Below are 20,756 nucleotides of genomic sequence, written 5' to 3'. Positions count from 1 at the left end.
AAGGAGTAAGTGAGTTGCTGAGTCTGCAGTTTTATAACTGAGATAAAGTTATAAAATGTGGACGTGAAATAAATCAAAATCTTGCAATTGCAGATTAGCATTTATATTGGCACCGTTTTGTTCAGAGATCAGTAGACTGGGTGCCCGCTATATAAACCTGGAGATCAGTAAATCAGACTCCATTAAAAACGTCTCACCAGAAAACAAATCAGGATGGGTGTGGTAGGGTTTGTCTTGTTGTTGCTGACAATGCCCCAATGTCACGACAACCCCAGTTACACCAGCACCAGTTTACAAAAGGCACAGCATGATCTCCTAGCATTGGGAGCATTGCAGTGCCTGCCTAACCCCTCTCTCGTTGCAGCAGTGTGGAACCCAGTACAAAGGCAACATATGTTTTGGTGATAGACACAAACTGCTGGAGTAACTCAGCGGGACAGGCAGCATCTCTGGAGAGAAGGAATGGGTGACGTTTCGGGTCGAGACCCTAGTTTTGGTGAGACTTGCTAGAATGTAGAAACAAGGAACTGCAGATGCTGCTTCAAACCAAAGAAAGTTACAAAGTGCTGCAGTAACTCAGCTGTAGGTTTCAGCATGAAACCTGGCTGCAGGAACCTGCTACCCACAGCCACGCCACACACCCACTGTTGGAGCTGGATTCATGTCTGGATTTAGAAACAGGCCCTTCGGCCCATCGAGTCCGTGCCAACCAACGATCCCCGCACACCAACACTATCCTACACACACTAGGAACAATTTACAATTTTACTGAGCCAATTAGCCTAGAAACCTGTAAGTTTTCGGAGTGCGGGATGAAACCAGAGCACCCGGAGAAAAACCCACGCAGGTCACAGGGAGAACGTACAAACTCCGTACAGACAGCACCTGTGGTCAGGATCGAACCCTGGTCTCTGGCGCTGTGAGGCAGCAACTCAACCGCTGCGCCACCATGCCACTTTCTCACCATGTGTACCATACATTATATTCTAACGCCTCTTAGAATATTTCACACTGTATGAATAATATGCACCAATGGATTGTAAATCCTTGTGTTTACTCGAACACAGTACAGCACAGGACAGGCCCTTCGACACACAATGTTTGTGTCAAACGTGATGTCTAGACCAAACTTTTTCTGCTTGCACATGATCCATATCACTCTAGATGGACACAAAAAGCTGGAATAACTCAGCAGGACAGGCAGCATCTCTGGAGAGAAGGAATGGGTGACATTTCGGGTCAAGACCCTTCTTCAGACTGATCAATCTGAAGAAGGGTCTCGACCCGAAACGTCATCCATTCCTTCTCTCCAGAGATGCTGCCTGTCCTGCTGAGTTACTCCAGCATTTTGTCTCCATCTTCCGTTTAAACCAGCATCTGCAGTTCCTTCCTACACAATCCATATCCCCCTATTCCTTGCATATCCGTGAGCTTATCAAAAAATCTCTTAGACACCACTATCATTGCAGTGTGTTCCAGGGACTCACCACTCTCTGTGTAAAAAAAACACTCCTCACACATCTCCTTTAGAGATTGGCCCTCTCACCTTAAAGCTGTGCCCTCTAGACTTTGACATCTCAACCCAGGAAAAAAAGGTTCTGCCTGTCTACCCCATCTCCGCTTCTCAAAATTTATAAGTTCCCATGTTTTTTATACATATATATCCCGATTCCAACGTGGGAGAGTCGAGGACCAGAGGCCATAGCCTCAGAGTAAAAGGATGCTACTTTAGGAAGATGAGGAAGAATTTCTTTAGTCAGAGGGTGGTGAATCTGTGGATTTCATTGCCACAGACAGTTGTGGAGGCCAAGTCAGTGGATATTTTTTTTAAGGCAGAGATAGATAGATTCTTGATTAGTACGAGTGTCAGAGGTTATGGGGAGAAGGTGGGAGAATGGGGTTGAGAGGGAGATAGATCAGCCACGATTGAATGGCAGAGTAGACTTGGTGGGCCGAATGGCCTAATTCTGCTCCTATCACATGAATTATCCAAATTGATTTTTTTTTCTCTCCCGCAGTGATGGCTTCAAGCAACTTGCCATTTATGACCACTTCCAGCCACTGCCACGGTACGTGCACCATCCCACAGCGAGCGGCCTGGGGCAGCCCAGTAAATATTCACATCACCCTCTATCAAATATTGCAGTGATATAATGCCATTACCAATGACCGGCTTACAAAGGAAGCTAATTTCTAGGTCTAGAGCAAACAAGAACTTGATCTTACATTGAGGTAATCGGAAGTATCTTGAAGGTAAAGTTCGATTTCTCTATTAAGATATTTATTCATTCTTAAATCTATATGCAGAAATATTAATTCGCAGTGAGTCACTTCAGTAATTCAGGTTTTTTTCCCCCAATTATCTCTTCTTGCTTTCACTGGATTAAAAACCAACAGTGATGAAGGTGGGTAAATGACCTGTGTGTAACACTGCTCTGAGAATGACCACAAGGTGCCATGCTGTGTGACTCTCTCCCCCTCTCTGGCTGTGTGAGTCCTGCCATCACAGATCAGGTTTACTATTTGACAAGTTTGGAAACTTTGTATTTAGGAAATGCCTTTTATGCTATCGGGCTGTCCAATAACAGTCCATGAATTCCTTGATTTGTGCAGTTCAATCTCCATTTCCTCACTGCAAGGCGAGTGATTCTTTCAGGGTACATATCTTCAATTGCCAAAGCCATTTTGTACTATAAGCAACAGCTTTCCACTCCTACACCACAGGAAGACCTTGCACTGAGATACACGTGGTGGTACATTTTATGCCCAGCTCTTTCAGTTTTTGTTGGACAAAGGGTTTTCCAGGAATGCAAAACGATGTTGTAAGTTGAGGTATTGGTGTGGAAGGAGTTATGTTTTATTTTTTGGAGTGCAATGACTGTTGTAGTGTGGGAAATGGATCAACAGATTGGAGACAGCAAGCTGCTAAAGACAGCAATGAACAAGGGGGGCACTGCACGTCCTTGAAATGTGGGAGGAAACCGGAGCACCCGGAGGAAACCAGCGGCCATAGGGAGAATGTGAATACTCCACACAAATCGCACGTGAGGTCAGGATTGAACCCGGGTCTCTGGTGCTGTGAGGCAGCAGCTCTACTGCTGTGCCACTGTGCTGCCCAGAATTGACCAATAGTTTCAGAATGATACTGATGACTATGAGGAGGTTTATATGCAGCATCTGTCGGCTCTTTAGCGTCCTAGAGACAAAGACACTGGAGTTTGGGCTAATATATCTATCCATTTACCATCAGTAAAACTTAAATCCGTTTCTCTATCAGTGATATCAGTCGGGGATAATATGGATTTACAAATTCTGCTCAATTGTGTCTAATTTTAGTGCTGCTCTGACCAACAGATACTGTATATCTTTCTTACAGAGTGTAGCAGAACATAATTATCTTTTATGTTTTTCTTTTTTTTTCATTAACACTTTCTCCCCATTTAGATTTTCACTTGAGCTACAATCCATCGTGGCAGCCTTGTTCATGAGCGGAAGTGCCTGTTTGCAAGGTGCTCAAACAAAGCTTCTCAGCCACTCCTCACAATCCTCTTTCACTGGTTTGGTTGTGATTGAGCTTTCAGCAACCATTGCTAACGTCCCCTGCCTTTAGTGAAGCAGCAACCGTCTAATTTGCCGTCATTTTGTCTCTGAATTAACGTGCTTGTTTCCATGGTGAGGTCTTGTCGTGCCATTTCTGTTTTTGAAAATTTGCCAAAGTCGAGCCAACTGCTTGCACTTTGCCCAAGGCAGGAGAGCTTCCAACTTTACTTGTGTTTGGTATTCTGCAGCTGCTTTTAACCTTTGTAATTGAGAATGATCAGCCATGATCACATTGAATGGCGGTGCTGGCTTGAAGGGCCGAATGGCCTCCTCCTGCACCTATTGTCTATTGTAATTCCACCAATCCACCTCAAATAGCGCAAGATCCATGCTATTTATTTTATAAATATTTTGGAGATCATTTAACATATAAACAAGTTTTGCCTTTATGAATCCCATTCCTCGCTGCGTTAAACAAGTGTTGATCCCAAAAATTCTGCCATTGATTTATGAACTTTAGTTATTGGGTGCAGCAAAAATGGATTAAGATTCCCGTTCATCAAAATCTTTTCATCCATTCGGGACTGGATCATTATCTTCACTGGTTCTTTGTTCTTGCATTCCTTCGCTTATTACATTAATAACTATGGAATCCATTACTCATAATGCAAAAATACAATTCTTCATGAATGACTCCCTCTTCCCCAAGAAGGAATCTTCGTTAATTTATGAAAGCTTCTATTGTGACCTTTCAAAGACTAGCGCTCTACTAATTTCAACAGAAGAGCTGCTGGGTTTATTTTTGCCTGTGTTATCTGCAGTATTTCCCTTTCCCTCCTGTGGCCCATTCCAAAGTTGATTCATTCTATAAAAGTCTCCAATGCTGTTTGCTTCAGATTGATCTACCACACATTACAGTTTCTTGGGGCAAATATTTATGTTTCTGTAGTCTGTTATTTTTTCAGATAAAATGTCTGCACAAGATATCAAAACATTCAGATATGATTCATACTTGATTTTATCTCACTGCATCTTTCTCTTAAAAATCGCGTAAATAGATATTGGGGTTTTGTAATGTGCACTGTTTAGATAGGGAGTTCATATCCTAACCAAATATGCAGCTTATCTAATTCATTGTGCTAGTCTGTGCAAATAAATGTATTTAATAACGGAAATAATTGTGGAATATTGTTGATAAAATTGCAAGCTAATGGTGTATAATGCATAGAACTTAGAAGAGGAAAGAATCAGTAAAATGAAACAAGATTTTCTAATAAAATCAAGTTGAATAAAGGTAGGAAACTACTCTGAGCAATGTCACCCTACAAGAGTGCATAAATATGCTCATTCAGTTTCATTCTCTGCAATTAAAATGAGGATGTTAACCTGTTACTTTGAAAGAGAGTAATATGATGTGCATGTGTTTAGAAATTTCCAGTTCTAATTGCAAGTTGATCTCTGTTCAATTGTAAATGTGTAGGTAGTTTTTCACAGAAGGAAAATTAATGAATCACCTCGATTAAAGCTCCTTACATGACCTTAAGATCTCTGTAACCAATCATGTTTCTATTTAAAGTTTAACTAATTTAGGAAGCATAGCGGAGAAATGTTCGTCATCTCGGTGTCACTAATAGTCATTGATGAGTTTGTTTGCTTTTAGATGCAGCATGGGTGAAGTAATTAATGTTCAGTGAAGTTACTGGCTGAGCAGCCAAATATGTGCAGCATTGCTCCAAAAAAATAAGTTCCAATCCCATCATGACATCTGGGCAATTAAATCCACATGATTAAGTATATGTAGAATGTAAGGCCGTCTCAGTAATTAAACCATTAGGTTGTTGGAAAAGCCAATGCGGTTCACTAACATGCTGTGGAGAGGAGATTTGCCTTGCTTCCCAGGCCTGGACTACACCCGACTCCACACCCAAAGATGTGCAGGTTTGCAGATTCATTGGCTTCTGTAAATTGTCCCCGGGCTGTGGGGTGGAACTAATGTACGGGTGATTGGTGGCTGGTGTGGACTTGGTGGGCTGAAGGGCCTTGCATGTTTTCCATGCTCTATCACTAGACAAAACTAGGACTAAACTAGACTCAACCCACCAATGGAGTTAATAAGAACAGAAAATACCGGCGACACTCAGCAGGTCAAGTAGCATCTGTGAGAGAGAAACAGAAATAACATTTCACAGCAAAGACTGGTCCTTTCACCACAGGCGCTAACTGATTGCTGAGTGTTTTCCAAAATTTCAGTTTTTATTTCAGATTTCCACCAGCCGCAGGCAATCTCTCACACCTCACTGTGGTTCATTCTTGGGATTCTTCCAATTAGGGCTGGACCATAAATGACAGCATATCCAGCCATCCCTTGAATGCTTTGAACAGTGCTGATGAGATTCCAATCCAGCACGGGTACAGTGGGATATTTTGGAGCTACTGAATCAACAACAAAAAAATCTTTGGATCCAAATATTTAAAATGGCATTTGCAACCAGACTGAATGTTGCAACAAGAGTCAAGAGTGTTTTATTGTCATGTGTCCTAGGCAGAACAATGACACTCTTACATGCAGCAGCACAACAGAATGTGTAAACATAATGCACTGTAAACAATGTAATAAACAAGAAGGGTTATTCAGGTAGGATAGGTATTTTGAATTCTGTATCGCCATGAATGGCTTGCACAAGGATATGATTATGTTAATGTTACTTGACTGTGAAGTAAAGATTCCAGATGTCCACTGGCATCCCAAATCATGGCTAAACCGGAAATGAAGCAGAACCGTTGTGAACAGTGGCAGACGTGACCACGTGGGGTCTGAAACTCACAACACATGTGCTGTGAGTTTGCTGTGATGCTCTCTGTTACTCAGCAGCCCACTTTAGTTTAGCTTAGAGATACCGTGCGGTAACAGGCCCATCGGCTCAACGAGCCCGTACCGACCAGTGATCCCCCGCACATTAACACCACTGACAATTTTACATTTACACCAAGCCAATTAACCTACAAACCTGCACATCTTTGAAGTGTGGGAGGAAACTGAAGATCTCGGAGAAAACCCACGCAGGTCACGGGGAGAACGTACAAACTCTGTACAGACAGCACCCTTGGGATTGAACCTGGGTCTCTAGCGCTGTAAGGCAACAACTCTACCGCTGTGCCAGCCTAAGCATTAGAAGTATTAAGAAGCAGTATTACCCTCAGAATCATCATTTGCAGGTTTTCATGTTTTTCCAATAATTCTTATCCAACTTTTGCTGCATTTTGCTGCATTAATGGAAATCATAACTAACAATGCCCTTGGCATGTGACCTGTAAGCTCTCACATTTACGTGGAGATTGTAGGGTCTCAGGAAGAAGGGGATGATGGGGATGAGGTTCATATTTTTGGTTACTTGTGTTTCATTCAATGTTTTTGTAAGGCAAGGAACAGAAGCAAGAGTAACTGGATAGAGGGTTGGTCGCTCACGGTTGAGATCAAGATAAATTTCTTCATGCCGAGGGTGGTGCATCCTTGGAATTCTCAAGTCAAGATGGTTGTGGAGTTTGGTCATTGAGTGTATTCTACCATGGATCGTTACATCTCAGGTTATTGAGGCAATCAGAGAATCTAGAGTTAGTGCAGGAAAGTGATACTGAAGTGGAGGAATAGTTGTGACTGCATTGCATTGTGGAGCAAGTCCACTCCAGCTCCTTTGTCTCATTATGTTCCATGTGCACAGTTTTGCTCCTTTGTCCCAGGGGTCCATTTGAAAATTTGGAGGGATATGGGCCAAATGTTGGCAGGTGGGTCTAGTATAGATGGGCTATGTTGGTCGGCATGGGCAGGTTGGGCCGAAGGGCCTGTTTCCATGCTATATGACTATATGTAAGTTGAGTGACTGAGCTGCTCTGCCTGCAGCTCAGCGGCAGTCAGGTCACTGCAGGCTTGTCATCAACATCCAAATTATTGTCCCTCCCAGTAAGTAACGTCAAAGGAGATGTTCAGTGTATTCTCATCCCAGTTACCAGATCAGCTGCCAGAGGAGGTAGTTGAAGCAGGGACTATCGCAACGTTTAAGAAACATGTAGACAGGGCAGGTTTGGAGGGATATGGACCAAACACAGGCAGGTGGGACTGGTGTAGATGGGGCATCTTGGTTGGCATGTACATGTTGGCCGGTGTAGGCAGGTTGGTTGGGTTGGACATGTTGGCCGGTGTGGGTAGGTTGGTTGGCATGGCCATGTTGGCCGGTGTGGGCAAGTTGGTTGGCATGGACATGTTGGCCGGTGTGGGCAGCTTGGGCCAAAGAGCCTGTTTCCACACTGTGAGACTTAATGACTCTATGACCTTGTTTTATTCCACCAGTTGGGAGAGCAGCCCGTGGACTGCCTGTTCGACTTTCTGTGGGGGCGGAATACAAACACGGAGTGTCGCCTGCATTGAAGAGAACATGTTTGGTGAAATGATCCCCGTGGAAGAGTGGAAATGCATGTACACTTTCAAACCGCCAGTGATCCAAAACTGCAACCTGTTTGACTGCCCCAAATGGATTGCCATGGAATGGTCACCAGTGCGTTGAACTTTATTCTGGTTTTATACCACACAAGACTATGCTGGTTGTGTTCAATATCTAGTCTAAGATTTATTCCTGATGTTAAAACTAGCTGTTGGCATAATTGAGACTCAAACTCCTAATAGTTGAACGCGGGCAGGAGTTGAATCCAGTTTCTGTGTTGGCCACCATGTTACAGGAAAGATGTTGTCAAGCTGGAAAGGGTGCAGAGAAGATTTACAAGGATGTTGCCAGGACTCAAGGGCCTGAGCTGAACGGAGAGGTTGAGCGCACTAGGACTTAATCTCTTGGAGCTCAGGAGAATGAGGGATGATCTTATAGAGGTGTACAAAATCATGAGAAGAATAGATCGGATAAATGCCCAGAGTAGGGGAATCGAGAACCAGAGGACATGGATTTAAGGTGAGGGGAAAAAGATTTAATACTGTAGGGACCTGAGGGGTAACCTGTTTACACAAAGGGTGGTGGGTATATGGAATGAGCTGCCGGAGGAGGTAGTTGAGGCAAGTTGGGATGAAGGCCCTGTTACAAAGGCTGCACGACTCTTAGATGGGGCATCCTTGCAGGCAAGGATGAGTTGGGCTGAAGTGCCTGTTCACATGCAATATGACCAATATAAACTGTTCATAAACACGAAGCTGTGTTTGAGTTTGAGTTTAAATGTAGTTTATTGTCATGTTTACCGAGGTACAGTGAAAAGCCTTTGTTACGTGCTATCCAGTAATTGAAAAGACAATACATAGAAACATAGAAAATAGGTGCAGGAGTAGGCCATTCGGCCCTTTGAGCCTGCACTGCCATTCAATATGATCATGGCTGATCATCCAGCTCAGTAACCTGTACCTGCCTTCTCCCCATACCCCCTGATCCCTTTAGCCACAAGAGCCACATCTAACTCCCTCTTAAATATAGCCTGGCCTCAACTACCTTCTGTGGCAGAGAATTCCACAGACTCACCACTCTCTGTGTGAAGAAATGTTTTCTCATCTCGGTCCTAAAAGACTTCCCCCTTATCCTTAAGCTGTGACCCCAGGTTCTGGACTCCCCCAACATCGGGAACAATCTTCCCGCATCTAGCCTCTCCAACCCCTTAAGAATTTTATATGTTTCAATAAGATCCCCCCTCAGTCTTCTAAATTCCAGCGAGTATAAGCCTAGTCTATCCAGTCTTTCTTCATATGAAAGTCCTGCCATCCCAGGGATCAATCTGGTGAACCTTCTCTGTACTCCCTCTAAGGCTAGAATGTCTTTCCTCAGATTAGGAGACCAAAACTGTACACAATACTCCAGGTGCGGTCTCACCAAGGCCCTGTACAACTGCAGCAGAACCTCCCTGCTCCTATACTCAAATCCTCTTGCTATGAATGCTAACATACCATTCGCTTTCTTCACTGCCTGCTGCACCTGCACGCTTGCTTTCAATGACTGGTGCACCATGACACCCAGGTCACGTTGCATCTCCCCTTTTCCTAATTGGCCACCATTCAGGTAATACTCTGCTTTCCTGTTCTTGCCGCCAAAGTGGATAACCTCACATTTATCCACATTATATTGCATCTGCCATGCATTTGCCCACTCGCCTAATCTATCCAAGTCACTCTGCAGCCTCCTAGCATCCTCCTCGCAGCTAACACTGCCCCCCAGCTTCGAGCCATCCACAGTGTACAGATACAGGAGAAAGTGAATGACATGAAAAACGTTTAGTGCAAGATAAAGTCCAATGAAGGATAGTCTGAGGTCACCAATGAGATAGATGGTAGCCCAGGACCACTGTGTAGTAGATGGTAGGATGGTTCAATTGCCTGATAAGAGCTGACAGGACTGTGTTGTGTTGCAGTGCACAGTAACCTGTGGCCGCGGCCTGCGTTACAGAGTGGTCCTGTGTATCGACTACCGCGGGCAGCACACTGGGGGCTGCAATGCACAACTCAAGCCACACATCAAGGAGGAGTGCACTGTGCCAATCCCATGCTACAAAACTAAAGGTAACTGAAACTTCGGTCCTGAACAAGCCCCCCCGACCCAAATCATCACCTATCCATGTTCTCCAGAGATGCAGCCTTACCCGCTGAGTTACTCCAGCACTCTGAAACGTCACCTATCCATGTTCTCTAGAGATGCTGCCTGACCCGCTGAGTTACTCCAGCATTCTATGAAACGTCACCAATCCACGTTCTCCACAGATGCTGCCTGACCCGCTGAGTTACTCCAGCACTCTGTGAAACGTCACCTATCCATGTTCTCCACAGATGCTGCCTGACCCGCTGAGTTACTCCAGCACTCTGTGAAACGTCACCTATCCATGTTCTCCACAGATGCTGCCTGACCCGCTGAGTTACTCCAGCACGCTGTGTCTTTTTTCTAAGAAACAAAATACCAACCTCACTGCCCATATGATGATCTATAATGGGCTCATTGTGAAGAAACATTTTTTTTCTATTAGTAAGAATCATGAAATAAATGGAATTTGCAAACACGGAAATATAATCGCCTGCCCCCTTCACTCAACCAATTAATATAAATAACAAAGATCTGAGATCCTGCTGAGATTCTGCTGCTGATCAGCTGGCAATGAGCATCTTTCCCACTCACACCTCTCTCCTGCATCCCTGTATCATCGTACATAACATGATTTCAATGCCCTGTTAAATACTATTCACAAAGCCAGAATGATTGTTATCTCTGGACGTTCTCCTGACCTTGAGCACTCAGTAAGCCTTCATCAATCTGTGCTGGCTCCAATGATCCCCACGACTGATAATAACCTCTATCTCCAGTTGCCTCATCTCTCTGCCATTCTCCTTACCCTTGTTTAATGGAGTGATACTTTTAATTTTCCAATTCAAAGGCAGAATTCTTGCCCGCTACAGAAATACACAGTGTGAATTTTTTAATTACATGAAAATGCCACAATATAATTGCTGAGAATCTGCCTTTCTCTGTGAGATCCAGTAAATTATGGGGTTTACATCCGACTTGACTGTTTTTAGCATAAGTTCAGAGGAACAAACACAAGTTACTTTAATGAAACACGTTGGGATCGGGTCGGAAAGTTCACTGTCAGTGAACAAACTTCAGAGGGAAGAAGGCGTCTCTGCCCCGAACTCTGCAGACTGTGTCTATCCCAGAAGATTAAGGAATCACATTATCTTAGAAAATGGCTCCACACTTGTGTTTCCCTTTGATTTCAAATGCACAATAACATCCTGAGGACTTCACTTAGAGAACCAACACGATTAAACCAACAGAAAGGAATTCTTAATTAAATAGCGCAATCTAATTTTTTTTGTTTTGAATGAATTTGGAGACCCGTAGGTTTAATGTGTGTTTGTGTGTGTGTGCTATTTCCAGAAAAACTTCCCGTGGAAGCTAAAGTCACTTGGATTAAGCAAGCACAGGAAATGCTGGAAACTATCTCGGTATCCGAGGAGCCAAAGTGAGTTCAAGGGTTTTGATTTTCACGTTACGCATGTTGTTATATTTGTTTTAATGGTGCCGTGCCCTTGGCTGTCACAATAAAGGGATCAGTTGCCTGACCCATTGAACTGCTGTTTGTGTTGTTATGTTCTTAGCTCTTTAAACATGTTTTTATTTCATATAACGTTGTAATTTGAGATGCCCTACTTTACTCCAAGATTACATTCGCTTCTTTGGTCTGCTGTGAGATCTGCTTCGAATATTCTCATTTCAGAAAAAAAACATTGCAAAGTGTTGCAAAGTATAACTTCTCAAAGAAGCACTGTTCTGCTTCTGTCAGTGTTGATGCTGCCTGACTTGCTGAATATTTTTGCTTCTGAAAAATCTTCCCATTTCAGCCTTCCACACTGTTTGTTCCAAATGTAATTAAACATTAAATGAAAAGGGCGGCACGGTGGCACAGCTGGTAGGGCCACTGCCCAGAGACCCGGGTTCAATCGGGTGCTGTCTGTATGGAGTTTGCACGTTCTCATTGTGACCACGTGGAAGCTCCAGTTTCCTCTCACATCCCAAAGACGTGGGAGTTTGTAGATTAATTGGCCTCTATAATTGCCCCTGGTGTGTAGTGAATGGATAAGAAAGTGGGATAACATAGAACTAATGTGACACCAAATGCTGGAGTAACTCAGCGGGACAGGCAGCATCTCATTCCTTTTCTCCAGAGTTACTCCAGCATTTAGTGTCTCTCTTCAGCGTAAACCAGCATCTGCAGTTCCTTACTATACATAGAACTAATGTAAACAGGTAATCGATGGCCAGGGCAGACTGAAGAGCCTGTTTCCATGCTGTATCTCTAAAGTCTGAAAGTCTAACTGACATCAAATATAATTGGGAAATCGGAGAAATGAACAGAGTCTCATTTTATTAGACAATAGACAATAGGTGCAGGAGGAGGCCATTCGGCCCTTCGAGCCAGCACCGCCATTCAATGTGATCATGGCTGATCATAGCTGTTGGGCAGTGTAGAGTGTAAACATTGCCAGTACTTTTTGTGTTCCGCAGTATAAAGATGTCATTCAATTCTTTCTTTGGTTCCAGTGTAGGCATTACTGCCTCTTGCTCATTCACAGTGCAGCAAGTGAAAGGCCATCTGCTGTGCTAAGGCGAATGCCCTTTCCAGCTCCCCGCTCGCACACCAAGTCTGTGGATCGCTTCATTCCTACCTCGCCACATGCAAGGATCTGCACACTTGGCTCCAGTTGGCTCTTAATCTTTTAAGAGTAAAATGGTTTCTAAAAGTTGGCCGACTACTACGTTACAAGCTGTTAGCTTTGAGCTGTGAGACTCTCATGGGGAATAGTATCAGGGCTGCAAAAGTGACTTGCAGTCCAGTGGCATAGATTCTCCATCTTCTGGAGATCTCTTACTAGACAAGTGATAACGCTCCAACGAAACATCACCACACATTACAGTGAGTTAAACATTAAGAGAAGCAATTGACTGATTCCAGGAAAACCACGGTGGATGTGAATGAGTGGTGTTAATGCAGATGACTACAGAAGTAACAGGAATATTCCTGAGAGTTTTGATGGCTGTTTTTAAGTGCAGTGGTAAATTAATCCAGATCCATTTGTCATTTTATACTACGGAACTACGAAGTTTAGTTTGGTGACCACCCTTTGCCTCACCATTATATTTTATCTTTGCTCCTTCAGGCAGCACTTTGTCGCTGCAGCGCGGAAACAGGCCCTTCGGCCCACTGAGCCCACGCCGACCAGCGATCCCCGCACACTAACACTGTCCTACACACACTAGGGACAATTTACAATTGTACCGAACCAATTAACGTAGAAACCTGTACATCTTTGAAGTGTGGAAGGAAACCGGAGATCTTGGAGAAAGCCCACACGGTCGCAGGGAGAACGTGCAAACTCCGCACAGACAGCACCCGTTGTCAGGATGGAACCCGGGTCTCTGGCGCTGTGATGCAGCAACTCTACCGCTGCGCCACCGTGCCGCACTTTACGTGTATGATAATGTTTAAATATTCACAAAATTAAATCCATCATTCTTTCTATTAACACCATATATCAGGTTGACATCTTGAAAGGACTGTACCTTTAATGGGTAATCTTGCTAAATTAATTTACCATTTTTGTTCCCTAACTCACATTTTGTTTTGTTGAACAGGGACTTAATTCAGTAGTTTTAATAACACAGCGGCATATCTATTGAACTGCCAAATGTTAAGGAAATGAGGTCAGAACATGGGAGAAGACAGCAGTGTTACAGCAACCCTAATCTAGTCTAAAACTAACACGGTACTCATCTCCATCAGCAGGCTAATGGTTACCTGTCTCCTTATTGAAACAGACCGAGGCATCATTCATAATCAGTGCAGTAGGGTTGCCAACTGTCCCGTATTAGCCGGGACAGCCCGTATTCTGGGCTAAATTAGTTTGTCCCGTTATGGGACCGCCCTTGTCCCGTATTGTACATATATACTACACACTATACATTATATACACATATACATTATACACGTATGTGTTATACACTGTACATTATATGTTACATACATTATATACACATATACTATACACTGTACACCATATATTACACACATTTTACACATATACACTACATGCCATGCATCATATGCATTGTTTATACACACGCTAAACACTGCATTATATATTATATACATATACACTACACATTACACCTATTGCATGCATATATATGGCACACCTTGCATTGTATATTATGTGCATCATATACAAGTGCATCATATATATATATACACATATATTATATAGTGTGTGTATATATATATATATATATATATACACAAACTCCCTGCAGACAGCACCCTTGTGCTGTGTGTATGTATGTCTATATATATGTATACATACACACACCATGCACTATACATTATATGTATATATTGGATACTATACATTATATACATTTCCATACCTGCGCAGGTTTATTCCTGGAGCCTGGGCAGAGTGCAGCGCCTCGTGTGGGGAAGGCCTGCAGGTGCGGAGTGTGACGTGCCGCATTCTCCTATCTTTCTCCCAAACGGAGGAGGAGTTGCCGGATGAGGAGTGCGAGGAGGAGAAGCCGCCCAGCGAGCGAGCGTGCTACCTGGCGCCGTGTGACGGCACGCCGGCTGTACGTGGCCCAGAGGTGGCCTACAACAACCACCGTGACAATGCGATGGAGGAGCAGTTTGACTGGGAATACGAAGGCTTCACGCCCTGCACGGCCACCTGCTTAACAGGTAAAACTGTCATCTGTTGCAATGCTTGTATCAGTTTAGGTTAGTCCAGTTTATTGTCGCGTGTACCGAGGTACAGTGAAAAGCTTTTGTTGCGTGCTAACCAGTCAGCAGAAAGACAACACATGATTACAATCGACCTATTTACAGTGTACAGAAACATGATAAGGGAATAACGTTTAGTGCAAGGTAAAGCCGATCGAGGATAGTCCGAGGGTCACCAAAGAGGTAGATAGTAGTTCAGCACTGCTCTCTGGTTGTGGTAGGATGATTCAGTTGCCTGATAACAGCTGGGAAGAAACTTCTTGTAACAACAGTAAAAATGGCTCGATGCACAAAATGCCGAAGGGTCATCGAACTGAAACATTAACTCCTTTTCTCTTTTGGAGATTTTCCAAGTGTCTGTTTTGGTCAATTTTAACACCACCTGTTTCTTTTTAACTTCCTAAGTTTCCCTTCACGGGAATGTTCCCCTCTCCCAATCCTCATGAACTAGTTTAATGCCTTGCCCACAGGCCGATGTATTCAGTACCAGGCTCTGTAGTAAGCACTGTCGGCCCCAGCGATGTTACAACGCAAGATTTATTATAAATTCATATCAGGCTTGAAATGAATTGATCCCAAAGGTGATGAGCTAGTTTTTATTGAATAAAAGATTTGTGACCTTCATTGTAATAATCACAACTATCATAATGTGATGAGCAATTCTGAAGAATATTAATTGATTTTGAAGTTAACGTTTCTCCAACATTTGACATGGAGAAAAATATTTGGACAGGTACATGGATAGGTAAGGTTTCGAGGCACATGGGGCGAACGTGGGCAGGTGGGACTAGTTCAGTTTAGAGATTCAACATGGAACAGGCCTTTCGGCCCACAGGTCCGTGCTGACCAGCGATCCCCGCACACTAGCATTATCCTAGTCACCAGGGACAATTTACTATTTTTACCAAAACAATTAACCTACAAACTTGCACGTCTTTGGATTGTGGGAGGAAACCGGAGCACCCGGAGAAAGCCCACGCGGTCAGGGGAGAACGTACAAACTACATACAGAAAGCGCCCGTAATCAGGATCGAACCTGGGTCTCGGGCACTGTATGGCAGCATCTTTACAGTTGGGCCACCGTGCCGCCACCATTGAGATGGCATGGGCAAGTTGGGCTGAAGGGCTTGTTTCCTTGTTGTATTGACTCAGTGAGAAAGTATGCCAATAAAAATGCATGCACTGATGTGCCTTTACATTGGATTTTGTAACAATGTCACCAATGTGTTTAGTATAGAATTTTTAATATAGTACAGGAACAGGCCCTTCGGCCCACAATGTCTGTGCCCAACATGATGCCATGATAGACTAATGTAGCTGCCTGCATATAATCCCTACCCCTCCATTCCCTCCACGTGCCTTTCTAAAAGCCTCTTAAACACCACTATTGTATCTGCCTCCACCACTCCCCTGGCAGCGCCTTCCAGCACCCACCACCAAAGTCAAACGTCCCACATATCTCCATTAAACTGTACCCTTCTCTCCATTTGGAAGCTTCCATGTTCCCTCAAAATTCTTTGCTTCACTGTTTAAAAAAGCATTTGGAGAATTACATGGACAGGGCAGGTTTAGAGGGATATGGGCCAAACACAGCCAGGTGGGACTAATGTAGATGAGACATGTTGGTCAGCGTGGGCAAGTTGGGCCGAAGGGCCTGTTTCCACACCATATGAAACTATGCCTTGATCTAGCACTGCGTGTCAGTTAGTCATCTTATTCCAGTGCTGCGATGTTTGTGATTCCTTTGTTAATTCTATGTTTATCTTCAACATCAGGGAAACAGGAAACTGTGGTTGTGTGCCGTGATAAACTGACAGAGGAAAGTGTGGATGAGAGTTTGTGTGATGATAACAAGCGTCCACCACACATGGTCCGTGTGTGTGGTACACAACCTTGCCCTGCCAGGTATGTTGTTACTGGACTCTAGCAAACGTTAAAGCCCTCTTATTCTTTGTATTTCAAATGTTGTGTTCTTAATCAATTGAGAAATGTATTCAATTAAATTTAACTTAGTTTAGGGATACAGCATTGAAACAGGCCCTTCGGCCCACCAAGTCCGTGTCAACCAGCGATCCCTACACATTAGTATAAGAAAATAACTGCAGATGCTGGTACAAATCGAAGGTATTTATTCACAAAATGCTGAAGTAACTCAGCAGGTCAGGCAGCATCTCAGGAGAGAAGGAATGGGTGATGTTTCGGGTCGAGACCCTTCTTCAGACTGATGTCAGGGGGGCGGGACAGAGGACAAAGATCCCTACACATTAACTCTATCCTGCACACACTAGGGACTTTTTAAACAATTTTACCAAGCCAATTAGCCTACAAACCTGTGTATCTTTGGAGTGTGGGAGGAAGCTGGATGGGCAGCATGGGCAAGTTGGGCTGCAGGGCCTGTTGCCATGCTGTCTCCATGCTGTATGACTCCCTGACACCTTGGTAATGAACATTGTTCTCCCTAGGGTGCTGCCTTGTCCGCTGCTTTTTTGAGATTTATGCCTTAGACTTGAGGCAACCAAATCCGTGGGTGCCACAGTGTTGAAAGTGAGGGTGATAATTATAGACTGCAGGAGAACATAGGATGGCTGACTCTACAGAGAAGGAATGGCTCGGAGGGCCAAATGGCCTCCTCCTGCATGTATTTTCTATGTTTCTATGTTAAGTAGAGGATGACATTTAATACAGAGAAGTGTGAAGAGATGCACTTTGACAGAAGGGATATGTCGAAACAATATAGGTTAAATGGCACCGTTTTCTAAAGGGCTAGAGGGACTTAGGTGTACATGTACATAAATCTTTGAAATTGGCAGGGGATGTTGAGAGCGTGGTTGGTAAAACATATGTTGCCCGGGGATTTATAACTGAAGACACAAAGCTAGGGGATCATGTTGAATTTGCACAAGCCACATGAGGTCAGTGCTGGAGCACTGCATCCACTTCTCACCCAGCTTCAGGAAGAACATACAGGCCTTACGGGGAACGCAGGAAAGATTTAATAGAATATTTCAAGAGTTGAGAGATTTTAGCTGTGAAATTAGAATTGAGGAGCAGGGGAGGTGATCGCTGGAGAAAGACGTATGAGTCTGAAGAATGGTCTCGGCCTGAAACGTCACCCATTCCCTCTCTCCAGAGATGCTGCCTGTCCCGCTGAGTTACTCCAGCATTCTGTGTCTATCTTCGGATCAGAGGACTTATTGATAGAGGTGGAGCTGATAGCACAAAATGCCGGAGTAACTCAGCAGGTCAGACAGCAACCCTGAAGAAAAGGAATAGGTAGCATTTCAGGTCGAGACCCTTCTTCAGACTGAGAGTCAGGGGAAAGAGAAACAAGAGATATAGACGGTGATGTAGAGAGATATTGAACAAATGAATGAAAGATAGGCAAAAAAATAACAATGATAAAGGGAACAGGCCATTGATAGTTGTGGGCTAGGTGAAAACGAATTACAGACAATGAGACAACAAGACGACTTGGGTGGGGGACGGACGGAGAGAGGGGAGGCAAGTGGGGGGGGGAGATCATGGCTGGTTTACATGGGGTGAATGGAGGGAAGCTGTTCCCATCACTAGCATTTCAAGAATCAGGGGAACATATTTAACATTTGGGGTAAGACGTACAAACAGGTGACTTTTTAAAATCTAAAGAGTAATTGTGAAGTGGACGTCATTGCTTTTAGAACTGCTGGATACAGAACCAATCAAAAGTATTAATAAAGGATTTTATAAAAACAATTCAGAGAATAATTTTCAGGGACATAGCGCAGGAAAACACTGGATGGGGCTGCTCTTCTAAATGCCAGCACGGACTGGACGGGCCAAGTAGCTCCTTCGATGATGTATTAATTCAATGATTCTATGGATTAGCTTGTGGGAAATAAAGTTAGTTATTTACACAAACAGTCTCAGGAGAGACACTGTCTTTAATGCACTGGTTAAGTACTCTCCAGTAACTCATTACTACTGCTTGCCAAGAATTTCAGCTCCATTAGGATAAATAATCAAACTCCACTCTCAAAAGAATGTCGAGATGAATTTACTTTCTTTCTAAAAAAAAGTTGCTTCTTTCCAAGTTTTCCCACACGAACAGTTCATATAACATTTCAACAGTAAAATCCCCAGAAGTCCAAAATATGTTGACCAAATTATTAAAACATTTTTATAAGGAATCCCACCAATTTACCTCGGGCTGTCCACATATTGCCATTGGCAGCTCACATATGTAAGTTTTTAATTCAGTATATTATTAAATATATTGCTTAGAATTCTCCCGGTTAAGCAGACGATTGAGCTTGCCACTTGTCTACAGAATGTGAATTTTGAAAGGAATCATTTTTGTAAAGTTTAGTTTAGTTTATTGTCACGTGTACCGAGGTACAGCAAAAAGCTGCTTTTGTTGCTGCTAACCAGTCAGCAGAAAGACAATACATGTTTACAATCGACCCATTTACTGTGCGAAGGTATTTATTCACAAAATGCTGGAGTAACTCAGCGGGTCAGGCAGCATCTCGGGAGAGAAGGAATGGGTGACGTTTCGGGTCGAGACCCTTCTTCAGACTGATGTCAGGGGGGCGGGACAAAGGAAGAATATAGGTGGAAACAGGAAGATAGAGGGAGATCTGGGAAGGGGGAGGGGAAGAGAGGGACAGAGGAACTATCTAAAGTGGGAGAAGTCGATGTTCATACCACTGGGCTGCAAGCTGCCCAGGCGAAATATGAGGTGTTGTTCCTTCAATTTACGGTGGGCCTCACTATGGCACTGGAGGAGGCCTATGACAGAAAGGTCAGACTGGGAATGGGAGGGGGAGTTGAAGTGCTCGGCCACCGGGAGACCAGTTTGGCCAACGCGGACCGAGCGCAGGTGTTGAGCGAAGCGCAGCGGTAGAGTTGCTGCTTTACAGCGAATGCAGCGCCGGAGACTCAGGTTCGATCCTGACTACGGGTGCTGCACTGTAAGGAGATTGTACGTTCTCCCCGTGACCTGCGTGGGTTTTCTCCGAGATCTTCGGTTTCCTCCCACACTCCAAAGACGTACAGGTATGTAGGTTAATTGGCTGGGTAAATGTAAAAATTGTCCCTAGTGGGTGTAGGATAGTGTTAATTTTCGGGGATCGCTGGGCGGCACGGACTTGGTGGGCCGAAAAGGCCTGTTTCCGGCTGTATATATATGATATGATATGATATGATCGCCGAGCCTGCGCTTGGTTTCACCGATGTAAATAAGTTGACATGTTAAACGAATAACGTTTAGTATAAGGTAAAGCCAGCAAAGTCTGATCAAGGATTGTCTGAGGGTTATCAAGAGGTAGATAGTAGTAAAAGTAGTGTAAGACTGCAAGTCCCCTGAATTCACCATGGTGGAGGTGGTAAAATAATATCATAAAGTGTTATTCAATTGCATTGCAAGCTACCTGTGTCTCTGGAATTCAAAAGGTCGTCATGAAGTGGAGGGTGACAGTCTTACTCCCAGGGAAGGGATCAGAAAATAGAAGGTGAGAGGGGACAGATTTATAAGGGAACCACAGGGCAACTTCCTCACACAGATGGTGATACATACATGCTGCCAGAGAAAGGTAGAGGCAGGAACCGTAACAACATATAAAAGACAATGTGGAGGAAGGAACTGCAGATGCTGGTTTAAACTGAAGATAGACACAAAATGCTGCAGTAACTCAGCGGGACAGGCAGCATCTCTGGAGAGAAGGAATGGGTGATGTTTTGGGTCGAGACCCTTCTTCAGACATATCAAAGACATTTGGCCATGTACAAGGATAGGAAAGGTTGAGAGGTGTAGAGGGACACAAGGAACTAGTTGGCTTCAGTAAAATTGTGAGTTGTCCCTAGTGTTTAGGATAGTGCTAGTGCATGAGGTGTCCGCTGATTGGTGCGGACACGGTAGGCAAAAGGACCAATTTCCATGC

The 20,756-nt window shown here is 43.9% G+C and overlaps 1 protein-coding gene across 2 annotated transcripts in view; it reads left to right on the top strand.

The window, feature by feature from the left end:
* adamtsl3 (ADAMTS-like 3) overlaps positions 1-20,756 on the top strand; it is a 327,965-nt gene that overhangs the window by 237,062 nt on the left and 70,147 nt on the right. For both annotated transcript variants that reach the window (XM_078427555.1, XM_078427554.1), the window contains exons 12-17: positions 2,019-2,069; positions 7,886-8,090; positions 9,931-10,078; positions 11,445-11,529; positions 14,498-14,796; positions 16,614-16,743. In XM_078427555.1, the coding sequence (XP_078283681.1) occupies positions 2,019-2,069; positions 7,886-8,090; positions 9,931-10,078; positions 11,445-11,529; positions 14,498-14,796; positions 16,614-16,743 (918 nt within the window). The remainder of the gene's footprint in view (positions 1-2,018; positions 2,070-7,885; positions 8,091-9,930; positions 10,079-11,444; positions 11,530-14,497; positions 14,797-16,613; positions 16,744-20,756) is intronic.

The sequence above is a fragment of the Rhinoraja longicauda genome, chromosome 33 (assembly GCF_053455715.1).
Source record: "Rhinoraja longicauda isolate Sanriku21f chromosome 33, sRhiLon1.1, whole genome shotgun sequence".
Taxonomy (NCBI): domain Eukaryota; kingdom Metazoa; phylum Chordata; class Chondrichthyes; order Rajiformes; family Arhynchobatidae; genus Rhinoraja; species Rhinoraja longicauda.
This window is presented reverse-complemented; position numbering and strand designations above follow the sequence as displayed.